Genomic DNA, 21,026 nt, shown 5'->3' with positions numbered 1-21,026 from the left:
CAAGAGAATATAAATTACACAAAGGCAGGAATTATGTCTGCTTGGCTCACCACTGTATCAACATATGGTAAACATACAACATATTAATATTCCAGGACTTAGTATTCACCGTTGAATCAATAGATGAGAATCTGGTAATTGCCAGCACTCTCCCTTTACTCAGCTATCTTGATGCTCACTTACACCCTAATTTATCCTGTTTAAATCAGTTCCTAGACTTTTTGTCATGCAAGATCATAGGAAGAGGACAGAAGGGCTTTTTCTAAAGGGAGAAGTAGGGAGAAGCCTTGTCAAAATTGATAAAACAAGAGTACAAGAAATAATAAGTGGGAGGAGAAGGAGTCAAAGCTGATCTATCTGTGGGTAGAGGAGAAGACATTTTTTGGAGGGTAAGGTGGTTTCTGAGATGCTCCTGAGAACGTGGGAGGTCAGAGTCCACAGCAGGGGCAGGGGAAGAAAGAAAAAATGAAGGAGGATCGAAGACTCTCAGCACAGGTTATCACTAGCATTTTGTTTGAGGCCTACTAAAGGACGTGAGAAATGAACAACATTCTTTTACTGTGCTTTTATAAATGAGACTCCACTCCAAGTCTGAACATCTCTCCTTTGGGGCTGAGCTCTTGGAGGGCAGGAAGCTGGTCTTCATTTTGTATTTCTGGGGCTAGTGGAGTGTATGCCCTGGAGCTGGAGCTCACGAGTGTTTCTGGAAAGGAACAAAACTTGAGTCTCACACGTACTGGGCAGAATGGGCTTGTCCCCTGAGGGAAAGGCAGCTGAATGCTCCCTGGGAGGGCCAACTGGTTCTTCAACCAGTCGCCTAGCTTGTCTGTAAATAGTGCATTTAGCTATTTGGCTTTAAAAAGTTACAGTTTTGTTCAGGTGTGATTGATTTACAATGAACTGTAGATATTTGAAGTCTAAAATTCAGTGAGTTTAAATATGTGAATACCTGTGAATCAAACACATAATGAATCTAGACATTACTTCAAAAGTTTCCTCCTAGTGTTGATTTGCTTTGTTTCAAGGTTTATTGTCTAGAGAGAAAGAGAGAAGGTAGGGGAAAGATGAAACAGGATTCATCAGGAATTCGTAACTGTTCTCCCCAGCCAGGTTTGGGAAAACACCATGAGACAACTCTTACGTACCTGCTCCCATTGGAGTGAATGGAAGGCTACGGAGTTGCTTGGGTCCTTGTGCAACTAGCATTTTCAAAGAATCCAGGCATTAGACTTTTGCTAAAAAGCAATTAAAAAGTGAGGGTTGTGGGTGATGTTGTACGTTTGAAATGTAGACTCGCAGGTAAAATTTGTATGATCTCTCTATATGTCATCTTTTGCTTCCTAATTCCTAGTCACTGTTTTGGAGAAAGAATGGTCTTAGAAGAGAGGAGCTCTCAACTCAGTTTCTCTCAAAGGCAGACTTGGTGAAGGAGAGGACCAAACCTACCTTGTACGGGTGCAAGATTTTAGGATTTACTAAACACTCTTTTACACATCATCTGGTTAAATTCTTAAGAAATCCCCAGGGTAGTTATGAATCTCTCCATTTTTAGATGGAGAAATACAGACTTGAAGTTCACTTATCTGCATTACACCACTCCCTCCGCAGTGGTTCTTTCTGTAATTCCCTCCATTTTAGTGCTACCAAGGGGGGTTCTCAGGTGGGTGGCACGGACCAACTGTGGCTCACATCCCATCAGTCCTTGCTAGGGGCAGTGTTATGCTGCTTGATAATTTTCTGCTCCAGGTGCATCCCCACCACACCCCTACAACTGAGCTAAGCTATAGGGAATTGAGCACTCAAGCTCAGTCCAGCTATCAATCAGCAAACTTCCAGTTAGTTCTCTCCACAAGGAACAGTAATAAATGAAGCAAGAAAGCAAAGCCACAACCTGAAAGAAAAGAGATATATTGTCTCCATCTGGCCCAGCCATTGCTACAGTCACTCTGTACACAGGGGATCTCAGGCAGGCTGCTGCCAAGGTCCATTGGTTCTTAGCTCATCTTCCCTGTTACTTTGCTCAGGGATTGCACTATTAGTAACCCCACTCTCCAACTCTTCCATATTCTTCCTCCACGATTACATCAAGGCTTCTGGGGAATAGAAAGAAGCTTGTCTTCATAAATTGTGTGAGAACTTCTGTCTTAGATAAAGATGGCTGTGAGGAAAAAAATCCTGTGTTTCATTCTACTGTACTCTCTTTGATTTATGATTATTAGGCAATTAATTAACAGCTATGGCTTGAGATGAGTAAGGTGTTTGGTGGAGAATTTGATCTATTTTCCCAGTAGGCTCTGCTTTCCATTCTTTTTCTTGCCTTTTTTTTTTTTTTTTTTTTTTTTTTTTTTTTACCTCCTTGGACTGGAAGGGGCAGCCATAAGTGGTGAAATTTCTGACCACATAGAATTTCAGGCAGATGCAGTCTCTTTAAGTACCAACCACATTGGCTCAAGAGATTAGACACAGGCCAGAAAATTGCATGCCCCACAAATGGCCAGTCAGTAACTTACACTTGTTGAAACATAAAAGCCATTTCTTTCATTTAGTGTTTAATTAGTCCATCTTAAAAAATAGTAACCTGACTTGGTCTATGTGAAATGCCTTAAGATCGTATATATCTTAGAAAAGTTTTCTTTTTCTTTAACTTCTTAAAGGGTTACATAATATGTTCTTTTCCTTTATTTCTTTCAGTATTTATGGATGTCAATGGCATTTAATTTTATTTTTTTACCCATCCTCCACCTCCCTCCCCTTTGACAACCATTAGCTTGTTCTCAGTATCTAAGAGTTTATTTCTAGCTTGTTTTCTCATTTTTACTTTAAAATTCCACATATAAGTGAAATCATACAGTATTTGTCTTTCTCTTTGTGACTTATTTCACTTACCCTCTAGGTCCATCCGTGTTGTCACAAATGGCAAGTTTTTTTAAAATGCTGAGTAATATTCCATAGTGTGTGTGTGTGTGTGTGTGTGTGTACCTCACATCTCCTTTATCCACTCATCTATTGATGGACGCAGGTTGCTTCCATATTCTTGCTATTGTAAATAACACAGCAATGAACATAGCGAGGTGCATACGTCTTTTTGGATTAGTGTTTCTGTTTTCTATGGATAAATATCCAGAAGTGGAATTGCTGTGTCTATTGGCAGCTCTATTTTTAATTTTTTGAGGAACCTCCATACTGATCTCCATAGTGTTTGCACCAACTTTCAATCCCACCAATGGGTTTCTCCACATCCTTGCCTATACTTACTTGTTGATTTTTTGATGATAGCCATTCTGTCAGGTGTGAGGTGGCAGGTTCATGATGTCTTCAGTTCATGAAATTGATTTGTGAACCTAGTGAATCTGACCATGAAATGAAACACTAACGAAGTGCTGGGAGATGGCTGTTTCCCTTATGTATTTTAGCATTCTCCAGCCAGAACTAATAAATATTCAGCCAGTGATTAGTTGGCACATCCCCAACGCGTCCTTTGCATATGCATGCTAGTTATCCTTTCACAAGCAGTTTTACTTGGTAATTTACAAATGTCCTGGCTGCACTCTGCACCTGCCAATATTGAAGTAATTAGCTTAGGATGCAAACGATTTCTAAATTAAAGTTCTGGACTTGTAAAATCAAGAAAGCCTGATGATCAATGTCCTAACCGTGGCAGGAAACCAGGGGATAAATAACTAAAGACACGCCCTTTTTAACTAACCTACCTGCAAATCAGAAGTCTTTGTACTAGGCGCAGCTGAAATATAGGACACTTGGAGGCAGGTTAAAGAGTCAATATTCAATGATTTATTTTTTATTTTATTTTTTAAATTAAATTTATTGGTGTGACATTGGTTAATAAGATTACATGGGGTTTCAAGTGCACAATTCTATAATACATGATCTATATATTGCTTTGTGTGCCCGCCACCCAAAGTCAGGTCATCTTCCGTCACCATCCATTTGGCCCCTTTTACCTTTCACTACCCAACCTCCTCTCTGGTAACCACCATACTGTTGTCTGTGTCTATGAAGTTCAGTTTCATATCTCACATGAGTGAAATTTAAAATCGCTCCCTTTTTCCTACCATCCATATATAAACAGCGTGACGGATGGGAGGGTTGGGCATTTTAGGGCATACACAGCTGGAGTGGTTTTAGCCAGGTGAAACTTCAAATTGATACAAGCTGATAAAGCCTGGAAGACAGGGAAGGGGCAGCAGCGGTGCGTGTGAGGAGGGAGCTCCTCGGAGTCGGTCGGACCAGTCGGCAGGAGGTGGAGGCAGCGTGGAGCCCCATCCTGGGACCCGGGGCTCCTCTCAGCCCTGCGCCGGCAGCGCAGACTTCGGAACCGGAGAGGAGAAAAAGAGTAGCGGGGAGGAGGGAGAGGAGCTGGTGGGAGCGAGCGGGAGTGGGAGGAGGAAAACGGGGGAAGAGTGGGCAAGCGAAAGGAGCGGAAGCAGAGGAGGGAGGAGAGGCGGGAGGAGGAAGAGAAGGAAAAGGGAAAGAAAGAAAAAGGCGACAGAGGAGAACGGGTCCGCCCAGCCCAGCGTCCGCCTGCGCTCCCAAATTCGGCCTGGTTCTCCCCAGGGCGCCGCCGCCGCCTCCTCCAGCTTCTGGGCTGCTCCACAGGCACAGAGGCTCCGACTCCCCCAGCAGGCGCGTCCCCGCCGCTCCGCTCAGCCTCGCGCGCTCCCGCCTGCGCGCCCCCACACTCGCGCGCGGCTCTAGCACTCGGGGCATGCGCGGTGGGCGGTGCCGCTCCGGGCCGCCTCTGCCGCCGAGAGTAGGAAGCGCGAGCGCGGGTCGCCGGGCTGTCAGTGAGCGTGGTGCCAGCAAGCGAGTGAGTGGCTCCGGCTCTTGCTCCGCGCCGCTCCGGCCCAACTCTCCCGGCTGCCGCCGCCCCTCTTCGCAGCGACCTCCGCCACCAGCCCGCCCGCGCCCCCCGCCCGGGGTCGCCCGCGGCCCCTCTGATCCGCCCCCGCCCACCCGGCCCTCCCCGGCTGCTGCTCCCCGGCGGAGGCAAGAGGTGGTTGGGGGGGACCATGGCTGACGTTTTCCCGGCCAACGACTCCACGGCGCCTCAGGACGTGGCCAACCGCTTCGCCCGCAAAGGGGCGCTGAGACAGAAGAATGTGCACGAGGTGAAGGACCACAAATTCATCGCCCGCTTCTTCAAGCAGCCCACCTTCTGCAGCCACTGCACCGACTTCATCTGGTAGGTGCGCTCCGGGCGCTGTGCATGGACCGCCACTCCGGACCCCTCTCGCGGCACCCCCGGGTGGGGCCAGTCCCTCCCTAGTCCGGGGCCCTTTCTCCCCGGGGACCCTCGCTCACTCCCCAGCCCCGGTTCCAGGAGTGTCCACTCCAGGGCTGACTCGGGGAACTTGGAGAACAGGCGGGAGTCCAAACTCTCGCTCGGAATGACACGCGCGCGCCTGGCCGCCCGGGCCACTGCCACACACGCGGGCAGGACTCTTGGGGAAGTCATCGCCCGGTCACACCCCCCCCTGCCGCAGTGGGAGAGGCTGGCCGCGCGCCGTAGTGACACTGATCCCCTCCACGGGTCTCGCAGCCCGGTTTCCCCAGACTCGCCGGCCTTTAGTGCAAACAGCGAAGCAGCCGTTTGCCGGGTGTGAGCAAAGGGGAAAGTGAAAAGGAGAATCCAGAGGGCAGAGTTTCCCGGGGAACACGCCCGGGAGTAACCGCGGCAGCCGGTGATTGCGCCGCACGGTCCAAGTTGTTGGCGAGCCAGGCTGGGCGCGTTCGGGGGGTGTGTATTTTATGTTTCCCATCGGGCGTGGACTCCACTGGAACCTTGGGTTCCTGCCTACTGTAGCTTGTATCTACTGGGCACGGAAAGACTTTGACTTTTCTGGGTGAGCCCAAAGAGAGGAGAGGCAACAAACTGTTGAAAGCTTGCTGCGGGGGAGGGGGAAATAAAACAGCAGGCAAATGGCAGAAGGACAGCGGGAGTCATTTAAAATAGACCCTGTCAACACGAGATTAGATCTGTAACCCTGTCGACGAGGACAGAGGCCTTATTTAAGGAAAAATACTGTACGGGCTAAAGGTGTCAGAGTTCAGGTAATTTCCAGTGAACTCAGCTATTCTTAATTCGGGGACCTTGGGGGGTCTGGGAGGAATTGATAAAGGATGGGCTTCAGGGGCCTCAGAACCCTGTAAAACTAAGTGAAATTGCACGTGCTTTTAAATTTTTTATTGAATTTATTGGGGGTTAATAAAATTATATAGGTTTCAGGTGTACAGTTCTTAATACTTGTGTGTTTACCGCCCCATCACCATTTGTCCCCCATACCTCCTTCCATCCCTCCCGTTTGTGCTTTTTATTGGCGAGATAATTATAGCTTTATTAGCTGATTCTCGAAAGATTGGTGGCACCCCTTCTCCCCCAAAGCCCAAAAGTTTAGAAAGCTGGAACTCCAGGTGATGCAGTTTGAGGAGCTGTAGTTTCCCCACCAGCCATAGGTTGCCCCATACCCTGCCTTTTCTACCTCTTGTGCCTGGATACCTTCCCAAGGTCCCCAAGTCAGAGCTATGGCTAAGGTTTTCTTAGCTCCCACTTCTCACAGGGATGGATGGAGAAGTGCACCATCGTGACAGTGCCACAGAGTGCACCCTGCCACCAGCTGGCTGTGTGTCATATTTATCTTGTTGGGGCCTTAGGGAGAAGTATGGGTGGTCCTGTGTGAATCCATCCCTCCTTGGGAAAAATATCTCCAAGGGGGAATCCCACAAACGTGGTGCTAACCGCGTTTAATTGAACCCATCACACCTGGGGAGTATTATCTCTAAGGGAGAGTCCCCACAAACGTGGTGTTAATACGGTGCTTAGTTTTTATATGAATGGCTTTATTTGCATCTATCACACCTGGGGAATATCATCTCTAAGGGAGAGTCCCACAAATGTGGTACTAAGGTGCTTCATTTTTCCTTTCCTTTTTAGAAAGCTGCTCAAAAGTACACTTACGAAAAAGCACAGCTATCTCTATGAATGATTTCCATTGTGTAGTCAGCCTATGAAGCAATTGTGCTTGAAGGAGTAGGTAATTTTAGATAAGACCATTTAAAATAAGTTCTTGGAGCATCAGGGAAAAGAAGATAATTGCATTTAGTTAAGGGGGAGGTCTTCAGCCTCACCTGTCAACTGTGAAATCCCATGAAAAGGGACAGTTAGACTGCTGGTGACTTCTGCAGGAAGAAGGTAAGTTAGAAAAGGGACTGCAACATGCATCCGCAGGGTAGCAAATGTCTTTCCACTATCAGTTGCCCTGGAGGATTAGCCCCTGGTGAACTGATGTGGGGCATCTGGTCACCAGGTATAAGGTGAAGTGGAAAATAAAGGTCGCCCTATCTGCTCTTCCCTGAGTAACCCCTGCAGCATTTCTCCACTTAATTGTAAAGCAGCCACTTGGAAGTTCCAGGAAAATAACCACCAGCCTTGTCTAGCAGTGGTTTTAATTCTTCAGTGTTCTTTCATTATTGTTTTTCTGGGTCCCTGATTTGAGTTTTATCTAAATATTAAAATACTGATAATTTAAGTGTTTGTGTTTTATTGGGGGGGGGGTAGGTGTGGAAATGACTTAATGATAAAAATATGTGAAGTGCTTTGTATATATAAAAAGCTACATAAAGCGAGACATGATGACTAATTACCTGAAAAAGTCAATGCAGTTCATCCTAATAAGAACTGTGTTTACAATTTAATGCCCATGTCAAGGGTCTCCACTTAAAGAGTAAATTCGCTAAAGTAACCTGCAATAACAAAATAGCCTCAGTATGTTTCAAATGCTATTGGTTCTCAATAAAACTTAGATCATAATCTCAATGCAAAAATAGGGATACTTTGTAAAACTTGGCTCCTTTAAGCCAAAATTTAATATTGAGTGGTGCTGTTTGACAATTTGTAGACAATATTTTAAATAAATTCGTTACAAATGAGGAAGATACTTTTTATCTGTCTTTAGGGAGAAAAAATAATTTTCAGTTGGTCTTTAGGGACCAAATTAAGTACTTAGATTTTTTTTCCCCAGAAGGTCCTTTATGTTATTTGAGGTCAACAACTTTGAATGTACAATTATGTTCTTGCCTTGAAATTTAAGCATTGATAATAGTGTAAAACTTTGGAAAGAACCTTGACACACCAAAATAGCTCAGTGAGCCTTTAGAGGACAGGGAGATTTTGTCAAAGTTGAATTTACACTGTCCTGAGCTATTTAAGCATGTTTTCCCTATCAAATCATTGGGTTTTACGTACATACCTTTAACTCTGTAAAATACTTTGTCACATAACTGGCTTAAAATATGGCATCCCACACAAAATATGTTAAGATATTTTGTTCTTGTTTCTGTTTTTCAGGGGGTTTGGGAAACAAGGCTTCCAGTGCCAAGGTAAGCTGCCATGTTCAATTTTACTTTTCAGTATAACATGAAATAAGCATTTCACACAGGAACTGTATTTCCAGTCCTCTTTGTCATCCAAAAAAGTTATTTATATATTTTCAAAATATGAGGGACGTAAGTTAAATTTGGGCCTTAAAAAAAATCATGCGGTATTGCCTAGTAATCTACATATAGAGCTGCCTTTTTCTCATTGAAAAAAAAAAAAAAAAAAAACCTTCCTGTAATTTTATCTTTTGCCAAGAACATTCTTGTCAGAAACTGCTGTCTTTGTGTGGGTGTTTAGAAAGAAAAAAAAGGAATCACTTTGCAGTCGTGTGGCTTTTCTTGTTCTTCCTCCGTTTTTTGTTCATCTCTTACCCATGCATTGAATTGGACTCCTAACTAATTTTAGGCCACACATTCATTTTACTGTTATTTGTTATTTGATTAGTGATTGTCATCCAGGACAAAGGTTACTTGTTTTAAAGTTGTGTAGATTATTTGATGATGATGACTGTTTATTGTAGTAATAGGCACATTTTTTTCATTAGCTTAAGTATGTGACATGATGCTATCGATTTATCTGGAAAGAAATCAATTAGTCTCTTCCTGTGATTTGTAGTTGCATTTCACACATGTCAAATATGTAAATTTATATACTCTCCATTTCATATGTCAAATATATAACATTTTATACTTCCATTCTATTTGTTTAAACTTTTTTAAAAAACATTTCCTAGTTTGTGAAGGCATCCCAGGTTTATTAGTCTACCTTCTGGCTCTCCTGTTCACTGTTTATATTGTTTATTTAGTTCTGGTTACATTTCCCATCTGGGCATAGGTTTATTAATAGGGCAAGTGGAAAGTACATCCTAGCCTGGAAAATATTATCCTAACACTGTTTAATATTAAGTGCATTAGAGAGGGAGAGAGAGAGAGAGACTGTGTGTGCTTTTCGTAACTTTACAGTTGTGCTAGTACGTTGATTACCTTTAAAATTTTCTGCAAATATGTGAACTTGGTTTTTATATACAGAGTGGGGCAAAAGTAGGTTTGCAGTTGTGAGTGTGTGAGCCAGTTTATTCTTATTAATTGTATTTTCCATATGAACAATTATAAGCTTACTTTTTGCCTCTCCCTGTACATTTTCTAAACATTTGGAATGCAGCTATTTTATGGTATAATTAATACTTTACCTTCCTTTACAATGCTACTTAAAACCCCTATTGAATAAGTCATTCTGAGAGTTATGTGGTACAAGGGGTGATCAAGGAATATTCCTTTAAAAAAGAATAAAGAGAAAGGTCTATCACACCAGTATCTTTATGAAAGATGAAGGCGTAACTCCTCCCAGTTCTGAAAGTTGTGGCCCTGAACCTCGCAGGCAGCGTTCGCTCCTGTGCTTGACCGTGGCTTGAGGTTGTTTAAAGCTGTAAACTTGGGACTGTGTGCTCATGTGGTTCCGTTGGTAACGTGCTTGGTGAAGGCCTATGAAAACTTGTAAAAAAAAAAAAATTTACTAAATTTTCTAAATCATAATTGAGTGCAAAAGTGGGTATCTTAAGAACTATGATTTTCTGCATATAAAGAACCTCAGGATCAAGTTGGTCCCTTTCAGACCTGCTCTTCTGAGCTATTTTGTTGGTAAAATCAAAGAGTGGCTGCTCAGGAGGGCCTGAGGTGTTTCCCTCACAGAGCACCTATTGAACTTTCAGTGAATTAGCAGGTTAACAGTTTCAGCATAACTTCCTTCTACCTAAATTACAAAAAATGATAGTCACAAAAATTGTCAACAGTGCATCAAAATAAAATTGTGTACTCTTCTCCCTTTCCCCCTCAATGATAATTCCTAAGGCATCCATTTCTTCACTCAATCACACATACTTAGTGTTTTTAAAAGAGATTAAACTTTTAATCATTTTGCAGCTTAATTTTTTCACTCAGCAGCATGTGGTGGATATCCTTTCATGTCAAAACATCAGTTCTACCTTACTGTATTTAGTGGTTGCATGTGTGGCTATAGCAAATGTATTCACCCATTTCTCTATTGATGGGTATTTGAGTAATTTCCAAGTTCTTACTAGTACAAATACTACTGTTGATAAAATCCTTGGACACTTGTACAATAGATACCTAGAAGAGTGTGTGTATACATTTAAAATTTTAATGAGTACAGCTAAGTTGTTCTCCAAATAGTTTCCAATTTACATTTTCAGTATTAATCTATGAGAAATACCCTTTTCTCTTCACTCTTACCAGTATTGGTATCAGTCTTTTTCATTTTTGCTCTGGAATATGAAAAGGCACCTTCCCTATGTCCCCACCCCCACCCCCCAATTCCATTCCTGGGTGAGGTTGAGCATGTTTTCAGGCATGTTTTAGCAGTTTGTATTTGTTCTGTGAATTGCCTTTACCTGTTATTTGAATTCAGGATTTACAAATGAGACAAATTAGAGCAGCGACTATGTACTTTATGCACTGTTCTCTCCTTTGGTGAAGAATTAAGAGTCAGCTCTTTAACCAATTCCCTTACTGCATTTACAAATTTTAATTTGCAGAAACCATTTCAAGTATAAGTCTATTTGTAACATGCTACCTGCTTGTTACAATTTCAGTACTTGTCATTTGTATTTAACTTCCCGTAGGCATGCTAATCAATCCATTGTATCTTATTTGTTGTAACTTAATTAACAATCTGTTAGCTTAGGACAGTGCTTTTTAATTGCACAATAGTTATCCAATGTTTCCTAATTTGGTGCTCTGCTTGAAATTAATTTTTATAACATTTGACCATTTTAGAATGTTTTCTTAATGTTCTTCTCTAACTTTAAACATTTCCTCTTGGTGTTCTGTTTGATAGCCACATGAAATGATAAACTCATTTTCGTCCTTTGGTGACACACCCTCTGACCAGGGCTGCTGGAGTTTGCGACTGCTTTTTTGTTGTCTTTATCCCTCAGAGTGTTCTCATCTGATGAAGGCAGCATCTTCTGGCTCTTAGTATGTTGTTACTTTGTTCAGTAGATACACTATCTGTAGGTGCACATGCTACAAATGAGTCACACATTCATGGAGTGAGATAGCTTTCAATCCAAAATATTTGCCATCATTTCACTTAGTAAATGTTTAGTGACGACTGGAAAACTGAGGTAGGTGAGTTTTGGTCCTTAAAACTGGGTTTGTAATCTGTGCCATTTAGAAAGCATTATGTTTTACAAACATGTACAAAGAGCATGTAAATTTATTTCCCACGTCTTCCCTTCTCCAAGATACAACATAAATGGAAGCTGGAGACTTTACTGAAGAGAGGTTGATGGGGTTGAAAACATGATACTAGGGCAGGGAACCCAGGAGAATCCCATTGTGAGAATTTGCTGTCTGACATAGTGAAACAAAGGGCCTCAAACATGGGAGAGAAGAAAGAAGGGTTCAGGCTAGATCTAGAAGCTATGAAACATTTTTCTTAACATTCTTAGCGATGACGACAAGCCTTCCCTTTGTAGATTTGAAATAAGCCTTGAAATGGCATGACTCGAATTTGCCGTTTTATTTTTCTCTGGCCTAATGTGGTTGCTTGGCGTGATCAGCCCTGTGCTTATTTCATCTGTACGAGGCTAGCTGTCCTTGCCCCCCCCCCCCCCCCCACTAATTTTCAGAGAAAGCAACGTGAACTTGTCTTGCTTGGTCATCGATGAACTTGAGGTTCAATCCAGGAAGATCTGTCCCCATTCGGGGGTTTCTTTCCTGTACTGACTGCTTCCAAAGGCAGTCGTCCCAGGTCACAGGGCAGGGGGACCCACTGAGCTGTTCCAAGGCTCTCTTCCTCTGGGGGGCAGCGGACCCAGTCTGATCTGCTCCTCTCACTGTTAGAAAAAGGGATGAACCCGCTCACTTTTTCCTCCTCAGCATTAGCAAGACCCACGTGCTTCTCTAGTTTCAGTGATAGAAGCAGCCTCTCCAAGTGTGACCTGCTTATCGACGTGCCAAGCTGGCACCACAGTCTGTTACCTCTGGCTCACCTCGGCTTGTTTTTCCTGCCTTTTCTATTCTTTCTCCTTTGTTTAATGTCACAAATGAAAATTACCGCTAACTGAGGCTCTTTGATTAGGATACTCTAAAGGAGGACATCAGGATTAATCCCTGCCAATGACCTGGAACAGCAGGGGACCGCTGGCTCTGAAGAGACACCACTAGGGTATTTGAGAGGGTCTGCCTGCAGGGGGTTCATTTACATTTGTGTACTTTCTGCTGTCACTGGGAAGCACTTTTGAATCTAGAGCCCTTTCCCTGCTAAGAGCACATGAAATACTGTACTTATCCTGTGTCTTTCACTAACGCCCTGTATTTTTCAGTATTTAAGGGTTAAAAGTCATCTTCCCTTTGCCTTTTGCTGATGACATTCCATGTCGAAGGCCTGCTTTGGGGTATATTTACATCAGCTCTGCTGAGCAGGATGGTTTTTATATTCTTCTGTAAGAATGAAATTTCATGTTTCAGGGAAGAAGAAAAAAGTGAGTCTTCCTTGGCTGCAGAAGCCGAGGAATTCCAGAAAACCAGGCCAACTTGAGGGAGGATGACCTTTAACAGAATGGGGATTGAGTTGGCAGCTTTTCAGAAAAGGATGTCTAGTTATTCTCATCGGTCTGCAGGGCCTGGGAGCCAAGTGTGGACACCAAGTGCCAGAAGATAGAAGGGGGCTGAGGATGGAGTTGGGAAGAATGTGAGGTATTTGTCCTTCTTGTGTGGGGTGGGGTTGGCCACCCCTAAACTTTGAGAGGCCACTGATTTTAAAAGTTGATGCCAGGACTTTTTTTTTTTTTTCCCCCCAATTACAGTTAACGTTCAATATTTTATGTTTGTTTCAGGTGTACAGCATAGTGGTTGGACACTTAGGTAATTTACAGAGTGATACCCTGCTAAGTCTAGTACCCACCAGATACCAGGATTTTCCATCCTTCAATTTCAAAACAGGGGTCAACCCCTTGGCCCCCCTTTTCATGAATCACCTCAAATTAGAAGCTATGTGAACTGCAAATGAACTCTTGGGGTTATCTATAGAGTTCCAAATAGAGAGGCCCATGGAAGAGTGAGTATAATTTGAAACTGGGACATTTTTGCACTGAGATCAGATCAAAGAGTTATTTCAGCTTTGAAGATGAAATTGTCAATAATTCCTAAAGTATGGAAAAGTGCAGTGCAGGTGGGCAGTTAAAGCGGCTTTTGTTTTCACTAGTTTTTCTTTTCTCCACAAAGATACATTAACACTTGTTAGAAATAAGGACACGTGGATAAAATGAGTGTTGGGTATTCCCGTTTGGTGTTATATACTTGTCATGAAATGATTCCTGATTAATGGCTTTCAGAATCATACTGAGCGCATTAAGTGAAAATCAGACACACCCCCCCACACCAGAAGCTGATGGTGTGGCCGATGAATGGTCATTCTTCCTACTAGGCATTAGAAACCTAATATTTATTTTTGAGGATGGATCTGGCATTTAAGTTTCCTTTAATTTTATGATGAAGTGATTGGCTGCCCTCTGAGTATTTCGCTCTCCTGGATGGTGTTATTTGAATTTAATTTTTTAGGCACATTAACCCTTAGCTTGCTCATTCCTTTTTCCTTCAGAATATCCTCCTTTCAGAATAGCCTTAATTGCAAAGCTTCCCTATCAGGTGCCATCCAGCTCCTCAGCAGGACATTCTGTCTCTTAAATCCTTCTGTCGTGCTTTTTCAGACTCCTCTCAGGGTTCTTTCCTTCTTCCCATCCTCCCAGTCGTTCTGAGGAAGATGCAGCTTCCCAGGAACTGTTTTCTTTCTCCGTCTCTTCCCCCGCCCACTCTTGGCCCGGGGAAGGCCTGTCCCACCTGTGAGTCCTCGCCCAGGCCGCCTCTGTCCTCCTGCCATTCTGTCTGCTGTCCCTGTCATAGCACCCTCTCCTCATACCTTTTTTTTTGTCCCTCTGCCAGCCTTGCCACCAAGAACTGAGGCTTATTTCTCTGTCTCCAGTGTTTAGTGCAGTTCCTGGCACTCGGAGGACACTATGTAAATATTAGGAGAGAGATGATATGAACGTCCATAACCAGAAGGATCACAGTGACTGCTGCCTGCCTACCATTTTTTTAAATCTAGTTCATAATCCAAAGGTATGTCAACTAGGATGGATCATTACATGGCTTAAGAAAAAGTATTGTACTTTGTGACGCTAAGCATACTTATTTAAAACATGGAGCAGAACATTTTAATTGTATCTGTATTGTTATATGTAATTTAATTGTATCTGTAATAAGTTATGTGTAATTCTAAACCTACAAAATTTGTACAATAGGAATAAACCACTCCATGTGCCATCCTTCTGTCTTTAGAAAGGAACCCAAGCATCAGAAATGAATCCTATTGGCCCTGGCTGGTGTGATATAGTGAGCTGGAGCATTGTCCCTTAAAACAAAAGGTGCCGATTTAATCCCCAGTCAGGACATATACATAGTTGCGGGTTTGATCCCCGACTGGGATGCATATAGGAGGCAACCAACAGATGTTTCTGTGTTACACTGATGTGTCTGTCTGTCTGTCTGTCTGTCTGTCTCTGTTCCTCCCTTCTTATCTCAAAACAATGAAAAAAAAATGTCCTTGGATGAGGATAAAGTATTAAAAAAATAAAATTTTATTGCCACAAACAAAACAAGCATGTTTTGGGCCGCAGCAGGAGAGGGAAATGCCCTGGGTGTGGGGTAGGGGGTTAAAACGAGCTCTAGTGCATGCGCTTGGTACAGCTGCTTAAATGTTCTGTTTTATTTCGGATTGCTAATAGCTGAGGCCATTTGTCATGCTCCAGAGGGAGCAGTAGCTCACTTGATTGATTCTGGTATTCTTAAAACTTCTTGTACCCAAAAGGTTTCTGTGCCTTGCTGTGAGAGGAATGGATGAGAGGCAGCAGGGACACTGAAGGAGAAGGGATGTACCTGAATTACAATCACTTTAAAGATTTTCTTCAACTGAAAGGCAAGACAAACTAATATTAGCTAAATGGAGCAGTATGTTGGGCCTGAAAGCAGCCCATGAAGTCTGGGACATTATCCCTCTTTTAGAAACCAGAGTGCTGAGGAGCTTACCAGGCTGGTGGGGTGGTGTACGGTATGGGTTCATATTCTGCAGAAAACATGTTTCAGAGCCAAATGGAAACTTTTTGGGTACTTACAAAGCCTGGATTTATATTAGGGGAGGAAAGAATGATGCTCTTAAGGGAAACACAAACCATTTCTTGGTGACAGAGAATTAAGGCTTCACTGTCCTCAGGGTCTGTCAGAATTTCCATGACAAACCCTTTATTTCAGGTCTTGTTTCCTACCAAACTTTGAAACCTCATGTTAGACTTTGTTACATAAGCATCTCAGTATTGGCACAGTATTAATTGAAATTACTGATTGAAATTACTAAGGCTACGTTAAAAAAAAAGCTTAACTATTTTTTAGATTCTAAAAATATTTTATTGATTGTGCTATTACATTTGTCCTGATTTTTTCCCCCTTTTCCCCCTCCACCCAGCACCTCCCACTCCCTCAGGCAGTCCCCTCACCATTGTTCATGTGTGTGGGTCACGTGTGTAAGTTCTTCGGCTACTCCATTTCCTATACTGTATTTTACATCCCCATAGCTATGCTGGAACTACCTATTTGTACTTCTTCACCCACTCCCCCTCACCCCCGTCGCATCTGGCAACCATCCAAACCCTCTGTTTCCATAATTCTCTGTTTTTGTTTACTAAGTTGTTTTTTAGATTCGATTGTTGATTTTGTATTTTTTGCAATTCATATTTTTGATCTCCTTTTTCTTAAATAAGTCCTTTAACATTTCATATAAGAGTGGTTTGTCGATAATGAACTCCTTTAGTGTTTTCTTGTCTGGGAAGCTCTTTATCTGCCCTTTGATTCTAAATGATAGCTTTGCTGGGTAGAGCAATCTTGGCTATAGGTCCCCACTTTACGTGGCTTTCAATATTTCTTGCCAGTCCCTTCCCTCCTGCAAAGTTTCTTTTGAGAAATCAGCTGCCAGTCTTATGGGAACTCCCCTGGAGGTAACTAACTTCTTGTCTCTTGCTGCTTTTAAGAGTTAACCTTTGGCCTTTTAATTATGTGTCTTGGAGTGGGCCTCTTTGCATCCATCTTGTTTGGGAGACTCTGTGCTTCCTGGACTTGCATGTCTATTTCCTTCATCAAATTAGGGAAGTTTTACATTCACTATTTTTCTGAATAGATTTCCAATTTCTTGCTCTTTCTCCTCTTCTTCTGGCACCCTAATCATGTGAACATTTGACCTTTTGAAGTTGTCCCAGAGGCTGCTTATACTATTTTCTTTTTTTTGGATTCTTTTTACTTGTTCTGATTGGTTGTTTTTTTGCTTCCTTATGTTCCATATGACTTGATTCTCAGCTTAATCCATTCTACTGTTACTGCCATGTAAATTGTTCTTTATTTCAATTAGTCTATGCTTTGTTTCTGACCAGATCTCTATGCTGTTGAGGTCCTAAGTTTTTTCTGTTTGTTTGTTTATAAACATTTGGAATTTTATGTAAAAAAAAAAAAAAAACAACACATCACAACCATGATCATTGTTACAGTTAGTTAGAAGCCCTCTTGGTTCTCCACAATGATACTGAGCATGCTCACAAGGGGTTCCCATTGTTTAGTCTTAGTTAAACAACCACCTTTAAAAGGAGAAAAAAAAAAAACCAAACAAAAAACTCAGCACACTACCATTTAACTTGTTTTAATGTTTCTTCACAAATGGTGAAAAATACTAAAGTACAGACAAGGAATAATCATAATGTTGTGACCAACATTATAAATATGGAATTATAAATTTAAAACATTTTCTGGTTTAAAAAATGAATCTGGTAGTCAATGCAGCTCTGTGGTCCTAAGTTTCTTGGGCATCCTTATAACCAGTGTTTTGAACTCTGCATCTGATAGGTAAAGGAAATAGAGATAAGCAATCTCTCTTTCTGGAGTTTGATCTGCTCTTTCATTTGGACCATGTTTCTTTGTCTCCTTGTTTTGGCAGCCTCCCTGTGTGTTTCTATATATTAGGTAGAGCTGCTTTGACTCCATGTCTTGGTAGTGCGGCCAAATGTAGTAGGTGTCCTGCAGGGTCTAGGGGCACAGCCTCCCCTATCACCCAAGCTGGGTACTCAAGGGGTGCCCTTCTCATTGGCAGAGTACACCCTCCTCCTGTAGTTAAGGCTTAGTTCCTGTTGGCAGACCAATGGAAGGAATTTACCTGGGCCAGTCAGCTGCAAGGACTGGCTGGGACCCCTTGACCACCAACCTTCACCCTCTGCGGAGGGTCAGCTGTGCAGGGGGACAGTGGTGCTGCTCCAGTGTGGTCTGTAGCTGTCCGCTGGGTGTGCAGGCCAAGGTCAGCCCCCACTTGCGTTTTGCCCAGGGCCACCCTGCCTGAGTTATACTCTGAGGTGTCTGCTACTTGTGCTGGACTTGGAGATTCCCAAGTGAAGCTAAGCTGTGAAGCTAGGCTGGCTGCTGCTAGTGCCAGGCTTGGGGATCACTGAGGCCAGCTGTTGCTTGTTTGATAAGATTTAGGAAGTTGTGCAGCAAGAGCCAAGACCAGCCATTCATATGGAAAAGCATCTTGGGTGTACCCCTCAGTTGCTTGAGGCGGAGTCTCTGGGGATCTCCAAGGCAGGTCAAACAGTGTTAGCCAGGCTGATGGAGTCTCAGATGTGGCATCAACCTGCTGGCTCCTTGTGGGGAGGGTTTCGAAAAGGGACAGTGGCCTCTGCTCGCCTTGATGCCAGACACTTCAGTTTTTCCCTGTTTACCACTGGTGCATTTCGAGCTGCTGCCCCAATGTTGGAGCCCAGAGGGAGTGAGTCTGAGTAGGTGAGACCATGTGTGGGTTCTTGAAGAGGAACTACTTGGGGCTCCAGAAGTTTCTTCCACCAACTCAATCCCCACTTGTTTTTCAGCCAGAAGTTGTGGGGACTTGTCTTCCTGGCACTGGAACCTTGGGCTGGGGGGCCTGACATTGGGCTGGGACTCCTCGCTCCTGACTTATCCCTCCCAAATTTTTAATCCATCACAAGTGGGTGAGAGACCAACCCATTCCGTGTCTGCGCCCCTCCTTCCAGTCTAGATGGGTGTGGTTTCTCTAATTCTGTAGTTGTCAGACTTCCATTCAATTCTGTTTCTGATGGTTCCGAGTGATGGTTCTACATTTTCGTTGTAATTTTGATGGGGCTGTGTGACGAGGCGAGAGCCGTGTCTGCCTGTGCCGCCACCTTGACCAGAAGTCCCCCCCATTAAATTATACAAAGTGGAAAATGGTTTCTGGAAATACATTTCTATCAAGAAATGGGATGGAGGGGAATTATTTGATTGTCAGCACAAGATAAGAATTAAAGATGAGTTCACGAAGTAAGATTAGCATGAGGGCAGTTCATCTTGACTGCTCTTACTTGCTGTGTTTGTTCCTCCAATATCTCTGCTTTTGGTGTTTTGGGAAATACAAGCCCCATCTATATTATTTTAGGTCACTCCAATAGACAGGATGTAAATAGTGAAGGTGGAAATATGGGATGTGAAGGTGTTAAAAGTTTACCTTCAACTTGGACAAACCTGTATGAGAAGTGGAATAAGAAGAGGAGGGTCCAGTTTAGGGCTGAATTCTGAGCAAATTCTGAGATACTCGGACTCCTCTCCCTGTCAGTTATGCTGTCAGTGACTCCATGACTCTTGCAGCGATGCCTGTAGCAGCTCATGCACAGCAGTGCAGTCTGATGTAGATTGTTTCCTGTACTTACTACCTCTTCTGGGCATGAGGCCAGACATGTGGACCTCCATTGTATCTCTATTGTGCCAGACACTACAGGGCATGGGACAGTGTGGTATCAGGGAGCTTAGAGTGAAACAACTTAGATGAAACCACTCATTGTAATATGTCTGAATGAAATAGTGTTGAACATGTGAGAAGGAGGAAGATACTTTCTCGGCTCATGAGGAGGTGGCTTCGATTTGGGCTCTGTAGAATGCATAGAATTTCCTGTGGAGGAATGCGGGAAGATGTTCTAATGTGAGAAAAAAAAATAACAGCAAAAGGAGAGAAAGATGAAAGTGACTCGTACATTCACTGAGCCGTATCAACTGGGCGGAAGGCCAGACTATTTGAGATGTCAGTGCCAAACCCCAAGCAGAAGGATAGATTGGAGAAATGCAGGTGGAGTACTTCCTGCGATTCCCCATATATTGGTTCTTCTACACTAATGCATTATTCCCTTTGGTGTCTTTTTATTTGTATGTTATGCTTCCTTTTCAGAAAAATGTTGCAATTATAGGACATGAAAGCTTGTATCTCTATGAAAGATCTATTGCATCAAAGCTTGGAAAATTTCTTGTTTTAGAAAATGTGCTGCTTTGACACTATGCCAAGGGTCTCCATTGCCAAGCTGTTGCTGTTGGTTACAGCATCATGTTGGAAGTCCAGGGTCTTACTGCATGGAAATTATGAATGGAGGTGATATATACACTGAGTTATACTAGATAGGTTCACATGCATTTATAAGGGAAATTATAAAGAAAGAAACCATTTATGTATTTAAAACCAGTACTTTCTATTTGAAAAACTGCCTACTGACATATTCTGTCTGAATTTCTGGTTCATTATCAGTACTTGTTCCTTCCTTCTCTGCGGGGCCAAACTCAGGAGAATGTGTTACAACCTTAATCAGGAACCTTTGTAAAGGATGGCAAAGGGGTGCTGTGCAGGTTGGAGCAAGGGATGGATTCTTATCTGATTTCAGATTTGCACAATAAAACTTTGCATGTCAGCTTAGTAGCAGTATTATGTACTTAACGATCTGCCACCACTCTGTGGGAGCTGGCATTACTGTCCTGCCCTGCGGGAGCAGACGCTGGGACCCAGAGGGGTAGCTTGCCTGTCATCTTGTGGCTTTGAGACCAGGTAGGTTTAGTAAGTGTGTTTAATGGCAGTAGATTTTTAGTATTTGAAGCTATACACATAAGTAGCCAATCCCTTTTACTGTTAATTTCATTTGGTTTTTTTCTTTCCCTCAGGTTTTCTAATAAAGTATGATATGTGGTGCCATTTGTTGTAATTGATAAAACTCTCATTGATTCAAAAAAGTTAGGCTCATGCTTGTAAAGGCTTCTGTTAGCTTCCATTTGGATGTGTCTTGAAGTATCAGTAAATGAGTTTACATTATTTTCCTGTTGAATTTATGCATCTAACTGTGTAACTATCCTAAAACATGAAAACAGGAGATAACTCATTTTTTTTAAAAAAACTAGATATTGCAATTTGATAACCATTTACAAAGTAGAAAGTAATTTAAATCATACTTATTTTCTTAGATTCTAAACAAAAAATGCTTTTAAAATGCAGTTGTAATAAAAAGTTGTGTAAGGATGTTTACCATTTAATAGGTGGATTATAAAATACCATGTTGTGAGTCATTTTCCTAATAACTTTGAAATCTTTTGAGTAAATCTAATTCTTTCACATGCTGAGTTTGTTTGATCACTAAAGTGATTTTTGTCGCCTTAGTTTCACATTAGTTACTTTGATCTGAGTGACTCATTAACATGGAAAGCTGCATCATTCTTCT

The 21,026-nt window shown here is 42.6% G+C and overlaps 1 protein-coding gene across 1 annotated transcript in view; it reads left to right on the top strand.

Moving 5' to 3' along the window:
• The first annotated feature begins 4,794 nt into the window (after positions 1-4,794).
• Positions 4,795-21,026, top strand: part of PRKCA (protein kinase C alpha) — a 546,763-nt gene continuing 530,531 nt past the window's right edge. Inside the window, exons 1-2 of the mRNA XM_054573066.1 lie at positions 4,795-5,203; positions 8,366-8,397. Coding sequence (XP_054429041.1) covers positions 5,031-5,203; positions 8,366-8,397 — 205 coding nt within the window. The 5' untranslated portion in view covers positions 4,795-5,030. The remainder of the gene's footprint in view (positions 5,204-8,365; positions 8,398-21,026) is intronic.

Source organism: Pteronotus mesoamericanus, unplaced genomic scaffold (assembly GCF_021234165.1).
Source record: "Pteronotus mesoamericanus isolate MK-2021 breed Mesoamerican mustached bat unplaced genomic scaffold, CSHL_Meso_final contig_246, whole genome shotgun sequence".
NCBI classification, from domain to species: Eukaryota; Metazoa; Chordata; class Mammalia; order Chiroptera; family Mormoopidae; genus Pteronotus; species Pteronotus mesoamericanus.
Note: the sequence above shows the minus strand (reverse complement) of the source record. Positions and strands in the feature narration are given on the sequence as shown.